The sequence below is a fragment of the Pyrus communis genome, chromosome 2 (assembly GCF_963583255.1).
Source record: "Pyrus communis chromosome 2, drPyrComm1.1, whole genome shotgun sequence".
Classification (NCBI taxonomy): domain Eukaryota; kingdom Viridiplantae; phylum Streptophyta; class Magnoliopsida; order Rosales; family Rosaceae; genus Pyrus; species Pyrus communis.
This window is the reverse complement of record NC_084804.1, coordinates 13,344,019-13,364,314: the sequence shown is the minus strand read 5'-3', so window position 1 is coordinate 13,364,314 and position 20,296 is coordinate 13,344,019. Positions and strand designations below refer to the sequence as shown.

Sequence of the window (20,296 nt, the reverse complement as noted above, 5' to 3'; positions counted from 1 at the left end):
GCTTGTTAAATATTACTGATTTTTACAATATGAAGTATGAAAAAATAACAACCTAAACCTTCAATCTTTTCTTACATCGGTATAACACGGACGGTTAGGATCGCGCCACGTGTCCCAACGCAACACTACTACCGATCGCAGCCGCCCAATCCCTCTCCCTCTCTGACTCAACCACTCTGACAACCCTATCCAAAGTTTCTATATATTCCTCTCCCCCTTAAAAAAAAAAAACAGCTCTCAACTTTCACTCCCACTCTCAAAATCCGCCATCGTTGATGGACCATTGTCTCTCCCCGCTCTCAACCGTCAAGCTCTGCATAACCCCCGCCTTCGCCCCGCCCCGCTCCGCCGTCCAATCGCCGACCGCAAATCGGTTCTTCAGGCCGTTGACCGTCGTCGCCGGAGCCGGGGCGGGCCACTGCGAGTTCAGCAGCCTCAACTCGCCGCTCGACCCGCGGACCCGACCCGGAAAGGACCTCTGCACCGTCTTGCAGAACCATCCGCGGCTGTTCCACCTTTCCGTGGCTCAGGAGCTGAAGAAGTTGGCCGATGATCGGGAACTCGCTCTCTCTCGTGCGTCTCTCAGCGCCGCCTCTCATGAAGCCTGCCTTCATAGGTATTTGCCCAAATCTCATCGCTTTATTTATTTATTCGTTAATTTTTTCTGGTTAGATATTGAAATATCACTTCTCTGTTTTCTTATGAACATGTAAATGTGCTATTTTTACAGTTATTTTTCCCGATTAATGTGTTTTTTTCCTTCTGATTTTTCTCGTACAGATTGAAACTTTTTAGTTGATACTTTTTTATTTGATGTTTAAGCAATTTAACTGAAAAAATTACTAGAATCTAAATTCTAATCCCTCTAACTGTTCATCTCCTAATGAGTAAAAAAGGGTAACTTTTTATTTTTTTTCGCAAGCATTTGTAATGAACATAATGGGTTTTCGGCGTACTGTAATTTAATGCTCTACCAAGATGATCAAGTGCTGCTTTTTAGTATGCTATGTGATATAAGCTGCGGTAGTGATTTTTGCAATCCCCGTTTCTCCCCATGCACTCCTCCCTGTTTGTCTAGCCTTTGGATTGAATAATTCAAAGGGTGAATTAGGGACGGAAAGAAAGACAGGTGAAGTGCAGAAGGATAAAACCGGAGTGTGAAAGTCACTACCCTAAGAGCTATTCTACAAAGTTTTGTTTTTTGTTTCTTCCTTTTCCTTTTTGCTTTGTTCAAAATTCTGCTTGGACGATAGATGGATAGACTCATAATTGACTATGATTTACGGTGTTGGAGGATGGAGAGGTTCCTTTGCTGTATCTTAGTTAGGAAATCACTATGTTCATATGAAGGGCTCGATTGCCCTGTGGTTTATAATGATATGCGAAAGCTAGTTCATCAATAAGGAAATTGTTGCTTTCTTTGTTGTTACCTTTTAAATTTGTCGTTGTAGGAACGACAATGATGATCTTTGGGTAGGGCATTTGTGAATGCACTTGCTATGCCTAACATGCACTTTTTACCTGTGCACATAGGCAGGCGGTGACTGCAGTAATGTTGCTGGGTGTTCTTGCCTAGCGACCCTTACCCTATTAGCGTAAGTAAATTGGTGAACGAATCCTTGTAAGTTCTTGGTGGGTTGAAGCTCTCGTATGTGGAATTTCCAATTAGATTTCCTTAGAATCATATCTATTTCTTTGACCTAATATATTACTGAAATGCCAGGAGGATTGCACAACTGAAGGAGCAGGAGTGCGAGACTGTTGTGGAAGATTTCATGTACCTCTTAGTCTTTTACAAGTTTTCCGAGATCAAAGTTCATTTGGTTCCTAAGCTCTCTAGATGCATTTACAATAGGAGACTGGAGATATGGCCTTCAAAGGATTGGGAGCTAGAGTCCCTTTACAGCATGGACGTTTTGGAGATGATAAGGGAACATGTAAGCACAGTCATTGGCTTGAGAGCAAAGTCTAGCGTCACAGACAATTGGGCAATGACAAAGATCACGCGTCAAACACTTGGTCAAGCATATGTGGCTTCCATCTTATATGGTTACTTTCTGAAATCTGCCTCATCGAGACATAGCCTGGATCACATTCTAACTCTGGAGAGCCAAGACCTTCCTCTGAATCACAGAACCTCTCTTCAATTTCTGGAAATGTGTCCTAATGGAAACAAAAATCTTCTCTTTGGCCGCATTGGCAACATTCAAACGAAGTTTCAAGGGTCAAGTAGGCAGGAGAAGACTCATGGAGAGTTGAGGTGTTATGTGATGGGGTTTGATCCTGATACACTTCAGAGATGCGCAAAACTGAGATCCAAGGTGGCTGTGAATTTAATTAAGAATCACTGTTGTGCACTCTTCGGCGATGATGAGAGCATGGGTTCGCCCGAGACCGATGAAGTTATCTTAACTTCGTATTCAAGCCTGAAGAGGCTGGTTCTAGAGGCTGTCGCCTTTGGTTCATTCCTCTGGGACACCGAAGAATGCATTGGGACAGTATATAAGCTTAAGGAGAACTGATTAGTAGATATGGTTAGTTGTTTTTTTTTTTTTTCTTTTTCCCCCGAATGTGGTTTGGGTTAATTATCTTTGTAAATAGCAAGGATTTCGTACTCCGCTTTTTGGCTCTGCCATGGAAGCACCCGGTGACTTTCTATTGTATAGTGTATATCATGGTTATAAATAAAACATAGTTTTGATTCCCAGTCAATGTTCACCCTTTCTATGGGATGGTGGTTTGCCATATTTTGCATGAGATTACTTGGTGGAATAAGTAAACTTAGGACCCAAGGCAATGAATTTGATAGGCATTCGCTATGTGTGATAATTTTAGACACAACATGTTACACAATTCGAAAGTCACACGATTATAGGATCTGATGTCTACATGAGTAACTTTGTTCGACGAAAAAATCAATAAAAATGACACGACCTGTTGATACCCCGAACTATTCGCTCTCTAAATTCTGAACCTTTCAATGTTTGACACTCCAGTCAACAATTACAACTTAAAACCATATATAGTATCTTGAACTCTTCCGGTCAACTAATGTCACATCCCGGCCCAGGGGGACCACTTCCTGGGCCCGCTCCACCACCATAGCACGATATTGTCCGCTTTGGGCCCTGACCACGCCTTCACGGTTTTGTTTTTGGGAACTCACACGAGAACTTCCCGATGGGTCACCCATCCTGGGAATGCTCTCGCGCACTACTCGCTTAACTTCGGAGTTCCTACGGAACCCAAAGCCAGTGAGCTCCCAAAAGGTCTCGTGCTAGGTAGGGATGAGAATATACATATAAGGATCACTCTCCTGGGCGATGTGGGCTGTCACAATCCACCCCCCTTAGGGGCCCGACGTCCTCGTCGACACACCACGGCTAGGGTTAGGCTCTGATACCAAATTGTCACATCCCGGCCTGGGGGGGACCACTTCCCGGGCCCGCTTCACCACCGTAGCATGATATTGTCCGCTTTGGGCCCCGACTACGCCCTCACGGTTTTGTTTCTGGGAACTCACACGAGAACTTCCTGATGGGTCATCCATCCTAGGAATGCTCTCGCGCGCTACTCGCTTAACTTCGGAGTTCCCATGGAACCCGAAGCCAGTGAGCTCCCAAAAGGCCTTGTGCTAGGTAGGGATGAGAATATACATATAAGGATCACTCCTCTGGACGATGTGGGATGTCACAATCCACCCCCCTTAGGGGCCTAACATCCTCGTCGGCATACACGCGACCAGGGTTAAGCTCTGATACCAAATTGTCACATCCCGGCCCGGGGGGACCACTTCCCGGGCCCGCTCCACCACCGTAGCATGATATTGTCCGCATTGGGCCCCGACCACGCCCTCACGGTTTTGTTTCTGGGAACTCACATGAGAACTTCCCGATGGGTCACCCATCCTGGGAATGCTCTCGCACGCTACTCGCTTAACTTCGGAGTTCCCATAGAACCCGAAGCCAGTGAGCTCCCAAAAGGCCTCGTGCTAGGTAGGGATGAGAATATATATATAAGGATCACTCCCCTAAACGATGTGGGATGTCACAATCCACCCCCCTTAGGGGCCCAACATCCTCGTCAGCACACATGCGACCAGGGTTAGGCTCTGATACTAAATTGTCACATCCCAGCCCGGGGGGACCACTTCCCGGGCCCGCTCCACCACCATAGCACGATATTGTCCGCTTTGGGCCCCGACCACGCCCTCACGGTTTTGTTTTTGGGAACTCACATGAGAACTTCCCGATGGGTCACCCATCCTGGGAATACTCTCGCGCGCTACTCGCTTAACTTCGGAGTTCCTACGGAACCCGAAGCCAGTGAGCTCCAAAAAGGTCTCGTGCTAGGTAGGGATGAGAATATACATATAAGGATCACTCCCCTGGGCGATGTGGGATGTCACAGCTAATGTAGTAAAGAGTGATCAGTTTTGACACTCAATTAAGGATTTTTGATCTGTATAAACCAATCATTAGTTGATGCATACGACTTATCTGTGTATGTTTATCAACATTTCCACTTGATTGTTGATTCAATGTGTTTTGCGATCTATGAACTCAATGTCTTTGAGTCATGGGCTAATTGGTTGGCTTGTGAACTTTGGCTGATGAAATTATCCGGAACAGCTTGTGATGTGGCCGGAGAAGTTGTAACGGTTGGAGGAGTAGAAAAGTTAAAAGCCGGTGACAAAGTTGTTGCAATGCTCAATTTTATAGTAAGTTTCGAAAGAAAAAAAAAAACAATTTCTGAGGAGCTAATATTGCGCAATCCTCCATCTTAATATATATTCAAGTTTTTGTGGTTACTGATATAAAGGGAGCTTCAATTGAGTGAGTCTATTAGCTATGATGCCTCACTTCGTGTGACCAGTTGTCATATTGCCATACATGTTTGTAGAATAGGTGGACTGGCTGAGTTTGCTGCATCCAGTGAGAAATTGACAGCAGCTAGGCCCCAAGAAGTTTCAGCAGCTGAAGGTGCAGGCTTTCCTAGTTCCGGCCTCACAGCTCACCAGGCTCTAACCCAAGCAGCCGGGATCAAACTTGACGGAACTGGCCAGCTCAAGAACATATTGATCACTGGTGCCTCTGACGGCGTCGGTCACTATGTAGTCCAACTAGCCAAGCTTGGAAACACTCATGTTACCGCCACTTGTGGAGCTCGTACTGTTGACATTGTCAAGAGCTTAGGGGCAGATGAGGTTCTTGACTACAAGACCCCGGATGGGGCAGCTCTCAAGAGCCCTTCTGGTCGGAAATATGATTTTGTGATTCACTGTGCATCAACAGGCATTCCACGGTCAACTTTTGAGCCGAATTTGAGTGCAAATGGGAAGGTTATAGACCTTACTTTCGGTGCAAGTACCCTGATCACTACTACTCTACAAAGACGCACTTTTTCAAAGAAGCAGCTGGTGCCGATGATCATAAATCCGAAACGTGAGAACCTGGACTATCTTGTTGAGTTGATGAAGGAAGGAAAACTCAAGATGGTGATCGACTCTAAGCATCATCTGAGCAATGCTGAAGATGCTTGGGCTAGGAGAACTGATGGCTATGCTAATGGGAAGATCATTGTGGAGATTTAATCACGCAAAATATCTTGGGATTTTATAAAATTCATGTGCAACAGAATAATGTTTGGTGATTTGTGTATGTGTGTGTATTTTTTTTTTTTTTTTTTTTGTGACACACAAAATCTGTTAGTGTAAAATTGATGTTTTGGTACGGAGTTCTAAAGAAGAAAAAGACTGAAGGATGAATGCTGCTCTCTCTATAAGTCACAGAGAAACACAGAATTGTATTAATATTTTCTCACTCACCTCTGCACACAAAACGTGCAGTAGGGAATATTACAGCTAACAAAAGCTGAGCTGGATCAATTCATCAGATCAAAGGATCTCAACCATTCATCTAACTAATAATTAGGATCTAAGCCCACAAAGCATTCAAGGCCTTTTACACATAAAAACAAAACATTACACTTAGCATTCTTTGCATAAGTGAGTACACCAATTAAATCAAAGCTTTATTCTAATTCATTTTCAGCTCAAATACTTATAATTCAACTCTCCCCTTTAAGTTTTGAGCTGATTTCACACCAAGCATGTCTCTAAGATAGTTGAATCGATCATTGGTTAAAGCCTTAGTGAATATATTTGCCACCTACTCATTTGTTGGACAACACACCAAGTCAATTATTCCTTCTTGAAGTGCATCCTTAATGAAATGATACCTTCTGTTGATGTGTTTGGTTTTCTGGTGGAAAACTGGATTTTTAGTGATTGCAATTGCAGCTGCATTGTCACAATGCACTGGAGTTGCTTCAGTTTGTAACTCACCAAAATCTTCAAGCACGAATCTAAGCCAAATGGCTTGTGCTGTTGCTTCAGAGGCACTGATATACTCTGCTTCTGCAGTGGAGAGAGCTACACAATTCTGTTTCACTGAAGCCCAAGAAAACACTCCACTACCAAAAGAAAAAGCATATCCAGAAGTACTTTTGCTGTCATCAACTGATCTTCCCCAATCACTATCACGAAACCCAATTGGCATTGCATTCTTTCCTTTCACATATTCCAATCCATAATCCAAGGTACCTTTAATATATCTTAGCACTCTTTTAGAAGTACCAAAATGTTTATTTGTGGGACTGTGCATGAATCTGGCAAGGAGACTAGCAACATACATTATGTCTGGTCAAGTGGCAGTAAGGTATAGTAAACTTCCCACAATTCTTTTGTATTGTTCCTCACTTGCTGGTCCACTACCATCATCTTTACACAGTTTATCAGATGGGACAAGAGGTGTGGCCATAGATTTGCACTCACTTAGCCCAAACTTACTCAACAAGGAAACTGTATATTTCCTTTGATGAATAAAAATGCTTGAGTGAGTTTGAATAACTCCCATGCCAAGAAAATGGTGAAGAAGTCCCAAGTCTGTCATTTCATATTTGATCTTCATGTCCTCCTTGAATTCATTCAATAACACATTGCTGTTCCCAGTATACACAATGTCATCAACATAGAGTGAAACAATTAGGAATTCTTCTCCCTTTTCTTTGGTGTAGAGAGTAGCTTCGCTTTGGCTTTTAACAAATCCACACTGCACACAATAGGAGTTAATTTCACTATACCAGGCCCTTGGTGCTTGTTTTAAACCATACAAAGCTTTATGAAGCTTGTACACCTTATCTTCACTCCCCTTGACTACAAAACCATCCGGCTGATCTACATAGACCTTTTCTTCTAGTACTCCATTTAGAAAAGTCGATTTGACATCTAGTTGATATAGTTTCCAGTTCTTTTGTGCAGCCAAAGCAACAAGAGTCCTAATTGTATCCAATCTAGCAACTGGGGCAAAAGTCTCATTATAGTCTATCCCTGATTTTTGAGCATATCCTTTTGCAACAAGCCGTGCCTTATTCTTCTGCACAGTTCCATCAAGGTTGAGTTTAGTCTTAAACACCCACTTCACACCAATTATAGGCTTGTTTATTGGTCTATCTACCAATTCCCATGTTGCATTCTTTTCAATCATTGACAACTCATCTTCCATAGCTTTCATCCATGATTTATCTTTGGCAGCTTCATCAAACTTTTTAGGTTCTACAATGCACATATTGCATTGTGCCAGAACATCATCCAAATTTCTCCATTTCAGTGGAGTGTGGTCATATGTTTGAGACCTTTTCATACTGCTAATTATATCACCTGTTGTTTCATGAGAAGATGACAATCTTGGTGACTGAATATAGTCATGACTTCCAAGAGTTGTGTTAGGTGATGAAAATTGTGATTGTTCAGATAAGTCTTCATGATTGGGCATAATTACATGAGTATCAGAGATCTCCTTCCAATTCCAAGCTGCACCCTCATCAAATACTACATCCCTTGACAACAAAAGTTTATTCTTGATAGGATCATACACTATGTACCCTTTTTCACAAGTTGCATATCCTACAAAGATACCCTTGGTACTCTTGGCATCTAGCTTCTATCTCAATTCACTTGATATATGCACATAGCACAAGCAACCAAAGATTTTAAGATGTGTAATCCTTGGTTTTCTCCCACTGAATGCTTCAAATGGGGTTATATCTCCGAGAGCTCTTGTAGGACACCTATTCAGTATGTAGACAGCTGTGTGTACAGATTTTGCCCACAGATAATAAGGTAACCCTTTATCATGGAGCATGGCTTTTGCCATTTCAACTATAGCTCTGTTTTTCCTTTCCACCACTCCATTTTGCTGTGGAGTATAAGCCATAGAAAATTGCCTTTGAATGCCTTCATCATCACACAATTTGTTAAACTCACCAGATGTGAATTCCCATCCTCTGTCACTTCTCAGACATTTCACTTTAAAACCACTCTGTAATTCTACCATAGACTTGAATTTTCTAAAACAATTCAATGCATCTAACTTGTACCTGAGGAAATAAACCCACATCATTCTTGTGCAGTCATCTACAAGAAGCATAAAATACTTGTTACCTGCAATGGACTCAGTTTGCATAGGCCCACATAAGTCAACATGAACTAACTCTAGTGGATTGCTTGCCCTCCATGCCTGATTCTTTGGAAACCACTCTCTATGTTGTTTTCCCAGTTGACATCCTTCACAGATTTCATCAACCTCTTCTAATTCTGGAAGTCCATGAACCATTTCTTTCTCTTTGAGTTGCGTTAACCCCCTTTGGTGTAGATGACCTAATCTCTTGTGCCAGATCCAGGTAGATCGAGATAAGCTTGTTTTCAATGCAACTTGATCATTAGGTAATAATGCTAATGGATAACATCTATTCCTCTTCATTTCTACTTTGATTACAAGGCAATCCAGTGAGGGACCATCAAAGATGCTGCACATTTTACCTCCAAACAACAAATAATACCCATGCTCATCCATTTGTCCCACACTTAGTAAGTTCTCCTGCAATCCAGGTAGATACATTACTTATTTGATGTACTTTCTGCCTTTACTAGTATCAATCACTAGATTACCCATTCCAACCACATTCATAAGTTCTCCAGTTGGCATTTATACCTTGCCTACCACATTCCTCCTTATATCAACCAATAACTTCTTACTTCTAGTCATATGATTGCTAAAACCACTGTCAATATACCCTTCACCATTGACAGTGGATTCAGAGATGGTGCTGTTAGCAAAGAATAAATTCCCTGTCACCTCTACTTGATTAGCATATCCTTTTGCAACAAGCCATGCCTTATTCTTCTGCACAGTTCCATCAAGGTTGAGTTTAGTCTTAAACACCCACTTCACACCAATTATAGGCTTGTTTATTGGTCTATCTACCAATTCCCATGTTGCATTATTTTCAATCATTGACAACTCATCTTCCATAGCTTTCATCCATGATTCATCTTTGGCAGCTTCATCAAACTTTTTAGGTTCTACAATGCACAGATTGCATTGTGCCAGAACATCACCCAAATTTCTCCATTTCAGTGGAATGTGGTCATATGTTTGAGACATTTTCATACTGCTAATTATATCACCTGTTGTTTCATGAGAAGATGACAATCTTGGTGACTGAATATAGTCATGACTTCCAAGAGTTGTGTTAGGTGATGAAAATTGTGATTGTTCAGATAAGTCTTCATGATTGGGCACAATTACATGAGTATCAGAGATCTCCTTCCAATTCCAAGCTGCACCCTCATCAAATACTACATCCCTTGACAACAAGCCATGTCCAAATCTCTAGCTCAGTGTCCAAATCTCTCACAATTGTAACATTTAGGCTTCCCCTTAAATCTACACTCACCAAAGTGAAATTTAGAGCACACCTTACACTGTGGTTTTGTACTTGACTGATTCATAGACTGTGAGGAATATGCATTCTGAGCAGCATTTGTAGTTGTGTTAGGTGATGAAAATTGTGATTGTTCAGATAAGTCTTCATGATTGGGCACAATTACATGAGTATCAGAGATCTCCTTCCAATTCCAAGCTGCACCCTCATCAAATACTACATCCCTTGACAACAAGCCATGTCCAAATCTCTAGCCCAGTGTCCAAATCTCTCACAATTGTAACATTTAGGCTTCCCCTTAAATCTACACTCACCAAAGTGAAATTTAGAGCACACCTTACACTGTGGTTTTGTACTTGACTGATTCATAGACTGTGAGGAATATGCATTCTGAGCAGCATTTGTAGAAAATTTATGCTGGAACTTAGGTCTCGAATCCCATTTTCTGCCTTTAGAATTCCAATTTTTCTGAAGCTGAGATGGACCAGATTGAGATCCACTACTATTTTGTCCTTTTGGACTCACTGTGAGGGATGAGAATGCCTTCCCAGTAGTATCAACATTGTGCAAATCAAACCGTTGTTCTTGGCTCTTTAAAATTGCAACAACTTCCTGCAATTCTACAGTCTCTAGACACTTTGTAGTTTCTATAACCAAACAGATCGAATCATAAGGTTTACTTAAACTAATCAGAACCTTCTGCACAAGTCTCTCATTAGAAAGAGATTCACCAAATGTTCTCATTTGGTTAATTAGATCATTCAGCCTTCTGAGATAATTAAATAGAGACTCATCATCTCGCATTCTAGCATACTCAAATTCTCATCTAAGATTCTGAAGTTTACGGATCTAACCTAATCACCACCATGATATTCTCCATACAGCATATCCCATGCCATTTTGGCAGAGTCGGCGTTGGCAATCCTAGGAAAGATTTGATCAGAAACTGCATTTTGTATAATACCTAGAGCCTTTGCATCCCTCATGAGCACAACAATCATTTCTTCATCACCGTCGTCTTCCGATGACTCTTCAGCTTCCTTCTTCTTCTTCTTCTTCGAATCGGGTGTTGGCAATCCCTTTTCTACCAGATTCCATAACCCGAGACATTTGAAGATTATTACCATCTTAATTCTCCGGAACTCATAGTTCTCGCCGGAGAAGATTGGAGTTCTCACTTCCGAGCCTCCAGATCCAGACATCTTTGCAAACCTTTCGTGAGCTTTGATTGAGCTTGGTGACCTCACAGATTTACGCCCAGATTTTAAATAGCGTAACTTGGCTCTGAGGCCATGTTAGTGTAAAATTGATATTTTGGTATGGAGTTCTAAAGAAGAAAAAGATTCAAGGATGAATGCTGCTCTCTCTGTAAGTCACAGAGAAGCACATAATTGTATTAATATTTTCTCACTCACCTCTGCACACAAAACGTGTAGTAGGGAATATTACAGCTAACAAAAGCTGAGCTGGATCAATTCATCAGATCAAAGGATCTCAATCATTCATCTAACTAATAACTAGGATCTAAGCCCACATGACACTCAAGGCCTTCTACACATAAAAACAAAACATTACACTTAGCATTCTTTGCATAAGTGAGTACACCAATTAAATCAAAGCTTTATTCTAATTCATTTTCAGCTCAAATACTTATAATTCAACAAAATCATCATGGAGATTTAATGGGAAGATCGTTGGGGAAATTTTGATAACTAGCCATATTTTTGTAGAGTTCTTATCGTTGTACCACGAAATGATTTTTGGCCTATCTTTTGCAATTCTCACAAATTTAACCAGAAATCCATGCAAGAAGTAGTGTTTGATTACCAGCGAAATCTCTTTTGCGGTGTATGTGTGTGTGCAAATCTTGGAACAATTTAGTCAGCAGCTCTAGTTTCATAAACCTCCATCTCGAAAGGAATGCTGCGAAAAGTTCTTGTGATTATCTGCTTATCAGCAATGCTAAGCTAAATTGCTTGTCACTCTTTGATGCTAAAACATTTGCCTAGTGTTTGGATTTAGAGCCTCCTAAGGACAAGCCTGATTTTACCATTCATGGTTCTTGCAATGAATTACTTTGTATCTCTGGTGTTACAAAAGCTAAAAGCACGAAGGCTCCTCTGCTCCTGTATACCTTTGGAATCCACCGATTAGAAAACTCAAGAGACTTACCAAGGGCCTCATTCAGCCCAAAAGCCAGTTTGGTTGCTCTCTGGTTTGGGTGTCATGGTGGGGCGAACGACTATAAGGTGGTGAGCATTCAGAGGTGGTGCAAGAAACTTGGCGTTGAGGTTTACAGCCTAATTGAACTCTTGAAGAAAAATTGTTGCAGTTCCTAATGTTTCACAAGATGTCAGTTTGTTGCAAAACAGGGGTGCATTCATGGGTGGAGTTGTATATTGGATTGTAAAGCGGAGTTCTGAAAATCGCTCATTCATCTTATCTTTTGATCTGTGTAGTGAGGTTTTTCAAAAGATTCTGTATCCTGATAAATTGCATGGAGTGCTCGCCTTAATCAATCCTCAAGTGTTTGGGAAATCACTCTCTTTTTTTCCATCACAGACTAGACCTAGATGACGGAAGGTACCGGTATTGTGACATGGGTAATTTTACTTAAACTGAATTCTATGTTCTCGGTTCCTATGCATGCCTTTGGTATAATGTACTAGTAATATGTGTGATAGTAAAGTTCTCATGCTTGAGTTGGATTTTGGATCCTAATCCGCAGATTGGTACTAACGCGTTTAATGTATCCTAAGGAAACTTCATTGTTCATGTTGTATGTGAGACTTCAACTCATTTAATTAATTGATAACCCCGACTTGATTCGATTTTGTTTTGAGTAAGCAATTACATCGAAACCATTTGATTCAGTTAATTACTATTAGATTTAATTAGAATCAGTCATATGAAAGCTCCATTTATATTTCTTAGTGACTTTTTGCAATTTCCCGGAAGATAACGATTCAACAACTGCTTCTTAAAAAAATTACGGCCAACAAATTAAAATTAAGGGTTTACCACTCCAATGGTAAACAACTAGCATTGCGTATAAGCCAGCGTAGCCTTGTGACCTCAACTCTGATCACAAGTATATAATAAACCAAGTCGCTTCCTACACTAAATGCAACCCCGAAGACTCGAAACAATCAGCAAAGATGGTTGTGTTCCTTCTCAAACTCATCTTCTTCACATTGAGCTTCATATCGAACTTGGTTACGCGCTTGATCTTCTCTGCGACGGCTCATCTTCTCGTGTTATTGATCCAGGGATTCAGAACACCAGCCCAAGGCATCCATGGCAAATTGCAACTAGTCACCGAGGTTATCAGGTCATGTTCTGAGTACTTTGCGGGACTTGTAATGAAAGCAATAAGTGCTACAATCTCTACTTTCTTTGATTTTCTGAAAGGAAGTGTCACCGGTTCTGCTGGCGTTACCACTTCTGCGATTGTAGGTCTCGTGGAGAAAACAAAGACTTCTCTTGAATCGGTCGATGGGTTGCTCACTGATTATCCAGAGGTTTCGAAGGGGTTTTCGGAGATGGTTTATCGTATTGTGAATGATATGTGGAATAATTTTAAGGATGCGTTTGAATATGTAACAAAGAATGCTTGATTGTTTGTAAAGACCTATTCAATTTATTGTAATATTTGTGCATCCTAAAGCATAAGAATGAAATTTGTATCGATTTTGAGATAGAAAAGAAGAAAATATTAGCATAAGAAAATGTTAAGTCGCTCGTGCACTAAAATGATTTCTAACCATAGATGCATGTGAGTTACAAAATAGGGCCGCCTAAAGGGATTCTAACATCTAGAAATTAGTAACCTGAGAGCAGTTTTCGCAGCACCAATGTTGTCCCAACCTTCACAACTTGATGTGTGAGGATTTGTGTCACACAAAATTACAAACTTAGGATATTCAATTGCTTTCTTTATTCATCTTTATTCAATACATACTAATGTGAAATTACCCTTGAATCAAAACAAAATGCTCAAACCTCATCGTTGACTCATCTGACGAACCAAAGTTGTCCAACAATTGATAAATCACTTGATGGGGCTGCAAAAATTTCTATATCGCCAATCTCATTCTCTCTGTTTCTAGTTATGGCAGCTGTGCCGGTGGCGCCCAAACTTATGCACGCAGTTCAGTACAACTGTTATGGTGGAGGAGCTTCTGGTTTCAAGGTTTCTTAACTTTTCTGCTTCTTTAATTTGTCTGCCTTTTTTTTGCTTCCTGTTTTGATTTTTGCTTGTGGACATTCTCTAATCTGCTAAATTGCAGTTTTGAGAAGAAATCATTTCACCATCTCAACTACCAGAATCTTAAAGTTGATTTATGTTTGTTGCAGCATGTTAGCACACCAATTCCCGCTCCGAAAAGAGACGAGGTGTGTCTGAAACTGGAAGCAGCTAGTCTGAATCCATCTGATTGGAAAGTTCAAAAAGGGATTCTATGGCCTGTTTTTCCCGGAAAACTCCCCCACATACCTGGTAATTTCGTTACACCTTTTTACCCATAATCCGGTTTTGAATCATAAGCTGGTTGGTTGCTTTGTTATGTTTGGCTGATGAGATTATCTAGAACAGTTAATGATGTGGCCGGAGAGATCATAGAGGTCGGACAAGGCGTCAAAAAATTCAAAGCCGGCGACAAAGTTGTGGCGTTGCTCAATCTTTTTGTAAGTCTCATTTTATCTTAGGTATAAGTTTCACATGAAATTTAATTTGTTTGTTATTGATATCATCTCTGCTGTCATATTACATGTTGAAAAAGAATGGAGGTGGACTGGCCGAGTTTTCGGTAGCTAGTGAGAGACTGACAGTTGCTAGGCCCCCAGAAGTTTCAGCAGCAGAAAGCGCTGGCTTACCTATTGCCGGCCTAACAGCTCTCCAGGCTCTCACCCAAGCTGCAAACATCAAGCTTGATGGATCTGGCCAGCAGAAGAACATACTGATTACTGCTGCCTCTGGCGGTGTAGGCCACTATGCAGTCCAGCTAGCAAAGCTCGGAAACACTCATGTCACAGCCACTTGTGGAGCACGTAACATTGAATTGGTCAAAAGCTTGGGGGCAGATGAGGTTCTTGACTACAAGACCCCTGATGGGGGCATCTCTCAAGAGCCCATCTGGTAGGAAATTTGATGCTGTGATCCACTGCGCATCAGCAGGCATTCCTTGGTCAACATTTGAGCCTAATTTGAGTGCAGAAGGGAAGGTTATAGACATTAGCGTCACTCCTAGCGCCTTGCTTACTTTGGTACTAAACACAATCACCTTCTCGAAGAAGCAGCTGGTGCCGCTGCTCATGAATGCCGAGGCTGAGAACCTGGAGTATCTTGTTAAGTTGGTGAAGGAAGGAAAGCTCAAGACTGTGATTGACTCGAAGTATGCTCTAAGCAAGGCTGAAGATGCTTGGGCTAAGAGTATAGATGGGCATGCTGCTGGAAAGATCATTGTGGAACCTTAATCAGAGAAATTATCTTTGGATTTCTAAATTTTAAGTACTAACTTTCGGCTTAATGTTCATTTTAAAGTGTCTTGGATTACTCGAAACGTTTAGGAATAACGAATGAGTAATTAAGAAAACAATACTGTTATTCAACAATATATAGTCTGGTTAGATTTTGCTTGATGACCAAGCCAGAGTTACAGATATATGCAGGACAAGTTCAGAATCCAATCGCCTTAATATATGTGATTGGAAGACAATTTTCATAGAATAAATGAAAAGATAAATCATGTTCAATTTTGTCAAATGAGATCATCATTAATAAAAAAAATGTTCCAATATAACAATTATCAGGGGTTGACTTTGAACGCACAGAAAATTTTCGAACAATTTCTCAGATTGGGTAAAAAATAATACTTCATTGATATTCATGTATAACAATAGGAAGGTTATATATACAGAGCCTAGGAAACTAGAAAGTAATTATGAACCTATAATCTTGCAAAATCAAATAGTTGACTTAGACTAATTAGGAATGTATAGCTCATTGACACTCCCCCTCAAGTTGGAGCATATATGTCGTCAATGCCCAACTTGCTAAGTGTGCTGTGAAATACTCTGCCTGTGATTGATTTGGTGAGGACATCTGCAAGTTGATCTTCAGATTTAATAAATGATACCTCAATGATCTTTGCCTCGAGCTTCTCCTTGATGAAATGTCTGTCAACTTCAACATGCTTGGTTCTATCATGTTGCATGGATTATGTGCAATGTCTATTGGGGCTTTGTTGTCACAATTCAGTTGCATGGTATGTTTGGGTTTGAACCCCAATTCCCCCCCCCCCCAACAAATTCCTTATCTAGAGTAGCTCACATACTCCGTGTGCCAAGCCTCGATATTCTACTTCAACACTTGATCTTGACACTACTTTCTGTTTTTTGCTTCGCCAATATACTAGATTGTCTCCCACAAAGGTAAAGTATCCAGATGTAGATCGCCTGTCAGTAACAGAGCCCACCTAGTCTGCATCAGTGTGACCCTCAACATCTAGATGACCATGTCGTGTGAACATCAATCCTCTTCCAGGAGATGACTTCAAGTATCTCAGAATTCGGTTTATCGCATCCATGTGGGCTTCACTTGGTGCATGCATGAACTGACTCACCATACTTAAGGCATACACTATATCAGGTCTAGTATGTCCTAGATAGATTAACTTACCCACGAGGCGTTGATATCTTTCTTTGTTGGTGGGTATCTGATCAGGATATTCACCAAGTTGATGATTTAACTCCATTGGCGTATCTGCTGGTTTGCTGGCTAATATTCCAGTGTCAGTCAAAATGTCAATGATATGTTTCCGTTGTGAGAGAAATATTCCTTGTTCTGAACGAGCCACTTTGATGCCTAAGAAATACTTCAAAGTACTAAGATCTTTCATTTCAAACTTACTTGCCAAGTGGTGCTGCAATGCTGCATTTTCCTTTGGGTCATTCCCGGTAACTACCATGTCATCAACATATACAATAAGGGCAGTGACTTTACATTTCTTATGTTTCAAGAAAAGAGTATGATTTGAGTTACTTTGCTTGTATCCAAAATCCTTCATTGATTTGTTGAACTTTCCAAACCATGCTCTGGATGACTGCTTCAATCCATAAATAGACTTTCTCAGTTTACACACCATGTTGCCAGTATTGGGCCCGATCTTGCATCTTGGAGGGGAATCCATATAGACTTCTTCTTCTAGGTCGCTATGCAGGAAGGCATTTTTGACATCGAACTGGTGTAATGGCCAATTTAGGTTTGCTGCCAGAGAAAGAAGTACCCGAATTGTGTTTATCTTGGCTACAGGGGCCAAGGTCCCCCCATAGTTAATCCCATAAGTCTGAGTATAACCTTTCGCCACCAATCTTTCTTTGTATCTTTCAATGGTGCCATCTGGGATCTTTCATCGCTTGAGTCCACTTGAGATCTTTTCAAAGCTTCATGCATATTACTTGGAATAGATACAATGGATAATTAACATACAAATGATGCACATGACAGAGACAACCTATGTAGGGACACATGATTAGCAATAGGGTATTTAACTTTTGTTTTTGGGTCTAGGTCATACTGTTGTCTAGCAATCCTTCTAGTGGTACGAGGAGGTAACTGATAACCTGTGTTTCCTGTATGACTCGACTCGGATAAAGTGCTTAAGTTGGAGTTTAATTGTTCGGTTACTTGCGGGGAATCTTCAGGACCTGATTGGATGATTGGTGATGGTACTGTAGTAGGAGGGAAATTATCTGAACCATTATCTAGAGTTTCTAGTAACTCTTGATCTTGTTGCACCACTGTAGCTGGTTACTCGGACACTAACTGCTCTAAAACATTTTGTTGAATTTGGATGATCTGAGTATCTACTGCAAATATAGAGCTCTCCCCCTGTAGATGATGCTCAAAAACTCCCCCTGAGTAATAAAACTCACTTTTGTGGAAACTCACATCTGCGGTAACATGCATGGTCTGAGTGGGAGAATGGAAACACTTATAGCCCTTATGAGTGTCCCCATACCCCACAAAGACATAACACAGTGCACATGGATCAAGCTTGCCACGTAGATGTGGATACACTTGAACATAAACAACACAGCCAAAGAGACGTGGTTCGAGATTTGATGTGGATGGCATAGTGAGGAGAGTGGTCAATGTCTGAAATGGAGTTTGATACTGAAGAGTGTTGGATGGTGTTCTATTAATGAGGTAAGCAGCAGAACAAAGAGCCTCCTCCTAAAAATAATGAGGCATACGGGCCTCAAATAAAGAGGCACGAACAACTTCCAAGAGATGTCGATTCTTACGCTCTGCGACACCATTATGTTGTGGTGTATAGGCATATGTGGTTTGATGAACAATACCATGCTGACTTAAAAAATTATGTAGGTCATGGTTGACGTACTCTCCTCCATTATCAAACCGAATTATAGTGATTTCTTGTCAAACTGAGTAGCAACATATTGATAAAATAACTTGAATTTGGCGGTGACTTCACTTTTCTGTTTTAAGGGAAAAACCCAGGTCATTCAGGTTCAATCATCAATAAATGTCACAAACCACTTAAAACCACTAATAGTGGGAACTCGTGATGGTCCCCAAACATCAAAATGGACAATCATGAAAGGCAGAGAACTTTTATTCAATCTTAATGAATAAGAAATACAATGGTTTTTCGCCAAAATGCAAGTTTCACAACAAAAGTCTGATTCAGCAAATAGGGAAAACAAATATGGAAATAAAAGTTTTAGATAACCAAAAGAAGCATGCCCTAATCGTCTATGCCATAGCCAAATTTTCTTCATCATGATAGACTCATCTCCTCTTACATGATGTGCGTTACTCAATCTCATACTGTTGTCGTCTGTCAAGTCCAGATAATACAACTCTCCCCTCCTAGTACCACATCCAATCACGTCCCTAGTGAGAAGATCCTGAAATAGACAATACAATGGCCAAAAACACACGATACAATTAAGGGAATCAATGATTTGAGGAACAGATAACAAGTCATTGTCGAGTGACGGGACAACTAAGACATGATGAAGACTTAATGAGGATGTAAGAGATAAAGAGCCTTCTCCCATAACTTGGGAGGTGGTTTAATTGACACTGGTAATAAGTGTTTGGCTTGATGGTTTGGTAGAGTGCAACCCAGTAAAACTAGATGTCATGTGATCAATAGCGCCAATGTCAATAATCCATGATCTATTACAAGTGAAAGAAGATGTGCAAGAGGTACCTGAGGTGGCCAAGGCCTTGGAGCCAGATGTACCTGATGGAGGTTCTAATGCAGTCTCCTCGGATGACTGAGCGGATGCAAATGAGGCTATGGTCGAATCTTTTTTCGCCCTTTGTGGACCCTTCCTTATGGATAACCAAAGATCTCATAATAGCCCTTAATTGTGTGGTTATCTAAACCACATTTGGTACACTTCATTGGAGGCCGGTTACGAGTAAGGTTGACACTGTAGTTGTTCGGCAGAGATTGTTTGGACCTGGCAGCAGCCAAGGCTGTGGCTTCGGAGGTTTCACCAGCTTCAGACATGGTTCCCTGTCGGTTACTCTCTTGTTTAATATGTGCATATGCTGCCTCAAGTTCGGGCTTAGGCTCCATCCTCAAAATCTCTCCTCGGATTTGATCGAAATTATTGTCCAAACCAGCAAGAAATATATAAACTCGGAGACGATCAACCTCCTTGCGTCTAGTCTCAACATCTTTCGGATGCTCCATGGTGCTTGGACTTAATTGATCAAGCTCTTGAAAAATCTCAGTGAGCTCACTGTAATATTTGGCAACTGATGCACTAGCCTGCTTCATTATGAATGACCGTCTGTGAAGGTTATAAATCTTGGCTTCATCAGCACCATCTGAATAGGCTTGATTGCAACCTAGACTTGCTTTGCTGTGTCATAATGAATAAATTGTTTAATCTGATTAGGTTGCATGGCGTCGAACAACCAACTCTTGACTTGGCAATCCGATGCACGCCATTTATTAAATGTGGGATCTGAGTCTGCAGGCTGGGCAATATTGTTGGATAGTGGCCAAATTAGGCTAGGAAACAAAACAAAATTGATGAGGGAACATCATGATGAGGATTATGTTTCCTTGTTTTGTGGCTTATTTTGTGGCTTAATTTGCTCCTTGTTTTGTGGCTTGTTTTGTGGCTTATTTTGTGGCTTAATTTGCTCCTTGTTTTGTGGCTTTTTCAAAGCCATAATTATTTGGCTAGGATGAAGAAAAGCATAAAAAGAGATGGTGAAAGCATTTGGCTAAACAAGGGGGCAAGGGTGAGAAAAAATCTAGAGAGCTAGAGTGAAAAATCTCTTGTGAAAGAACTCTTGGGGTAGAGTGAGGCTCTTGGGAAAATTCTGTGAGAGGGTGTACAAGGGATATGGGATTGGGTTATGTCGATTTAACTCATGTGTAACTTGTACTGTTTTTCTCATAGTGAAGAGCAATATCTCTCCGAGGACGTAGGCAGGTTTTTGCCGAACCTCGTAAAT

The 20,296-nt window shown here is 40.9% G+C and overlaps 3 protein-coding genes and 1 pseudogene across 3 annotated transcripts; 3 read left to right on the top strand and 1 right to left on the bottom strand.

Annotated features, from left to right (window-relative positions):
• Window positions 1-231: 231 nt before the first annotated feature.
• Window positions 232-2,712, top strand: LOC137725720 (UV-B-induced protein At3g17800, chloroplastic-like). Its single transcript, XM_068464488.1, has 2 exons — window positions 232-616; window positions 1,724-2,712. Exons 1-2 carry the CDS (start codon window positions 276-278, stop codon window positions 2,520-2,522), a joined length of 1,140 nt encoding a protein of 379 aa, XP_068320589.1. The 5' UTR covers window positions 232-275; the 3' UTR covers window positions 2,523-2,712.
• A 1,900-nt stretch (window positions 2,713-4,612) lies between these two features.
• LOC137724802 (chloroplast envelope quinone oxidoreductase homolog) lies at window positions 4,613-5,593 on the top strand. The gene is made up of 2 exons (XM_068463490.1): window positions 4,613-4,712; window positions 4,893-5,593. The coding sequence occupies exons 1-2, from the start codon at window positions 4,613-4,615 to the stop codon at window positions 5,591-5,593; spliced, it is 801 nt and encodes a 266-aa protein (XP_068319591.1).
• An 8,249-nt stretch (window positions 5,594-13,842) lies between these two features.
• On the top strand, window positions 13,843-15,304 carry LOC137726901 (chloroplast envelope quinone oxidoreductase homolog; annotated as a pseudogene).
• Window positions 15,305-19,154: 3,850 nt separating this feature from the next.
• On the bottom strand, window positions 19,155-19,607 carry LOC137724800 (uncharacterized). The gene has a single exon (XM_068463489.1). The coding sequence runs from the start codon at window positions 19,605-19,607 to the stop codon at window positions 19,155-19,157; it is 453 nt and encodes a 150-aa protein (XP_068319590.1).
• Window positions 19,608-20,296: the final 689 nt, after the last annotated feature.

Coding starts and splice junctions, on each gene's coding strand:
- LOC137725720 (XM_068464488.1), top strand. CDS start 276: ATGGACCATTGTCTCTCCCCGCTCTCAACCGTCAAGCTCTGCATAACC. Junction 617..1,723: donor CATGAAGCCTGCCTTCATAG/GTATTTGCCCAA, acceptor CTGAAATGCCAG/GAGGATTGCACAACTGAAGG.
- LOC137724802 (XM_068463490.1), top strand. CDS start 4,613: ATGAAATTATCCGGAACAGCTTGTGATGTGGCCGGAGAAGTTGTAACG. Junction 4,713..4,892: donor CAAAGTTGTTGCAATGCTCA/ATTTTATAGTAA, acceptor ATATTGCCATAC/ATGTTTGTAGAATAGGTGGA.
- LOC137724800 (XM_068463489.1), bottom strand. CDS start 19,607: ATGAAGCAGGCTAGTGCATCAGTTGCCAAATATTACAGTGAGCTCACT.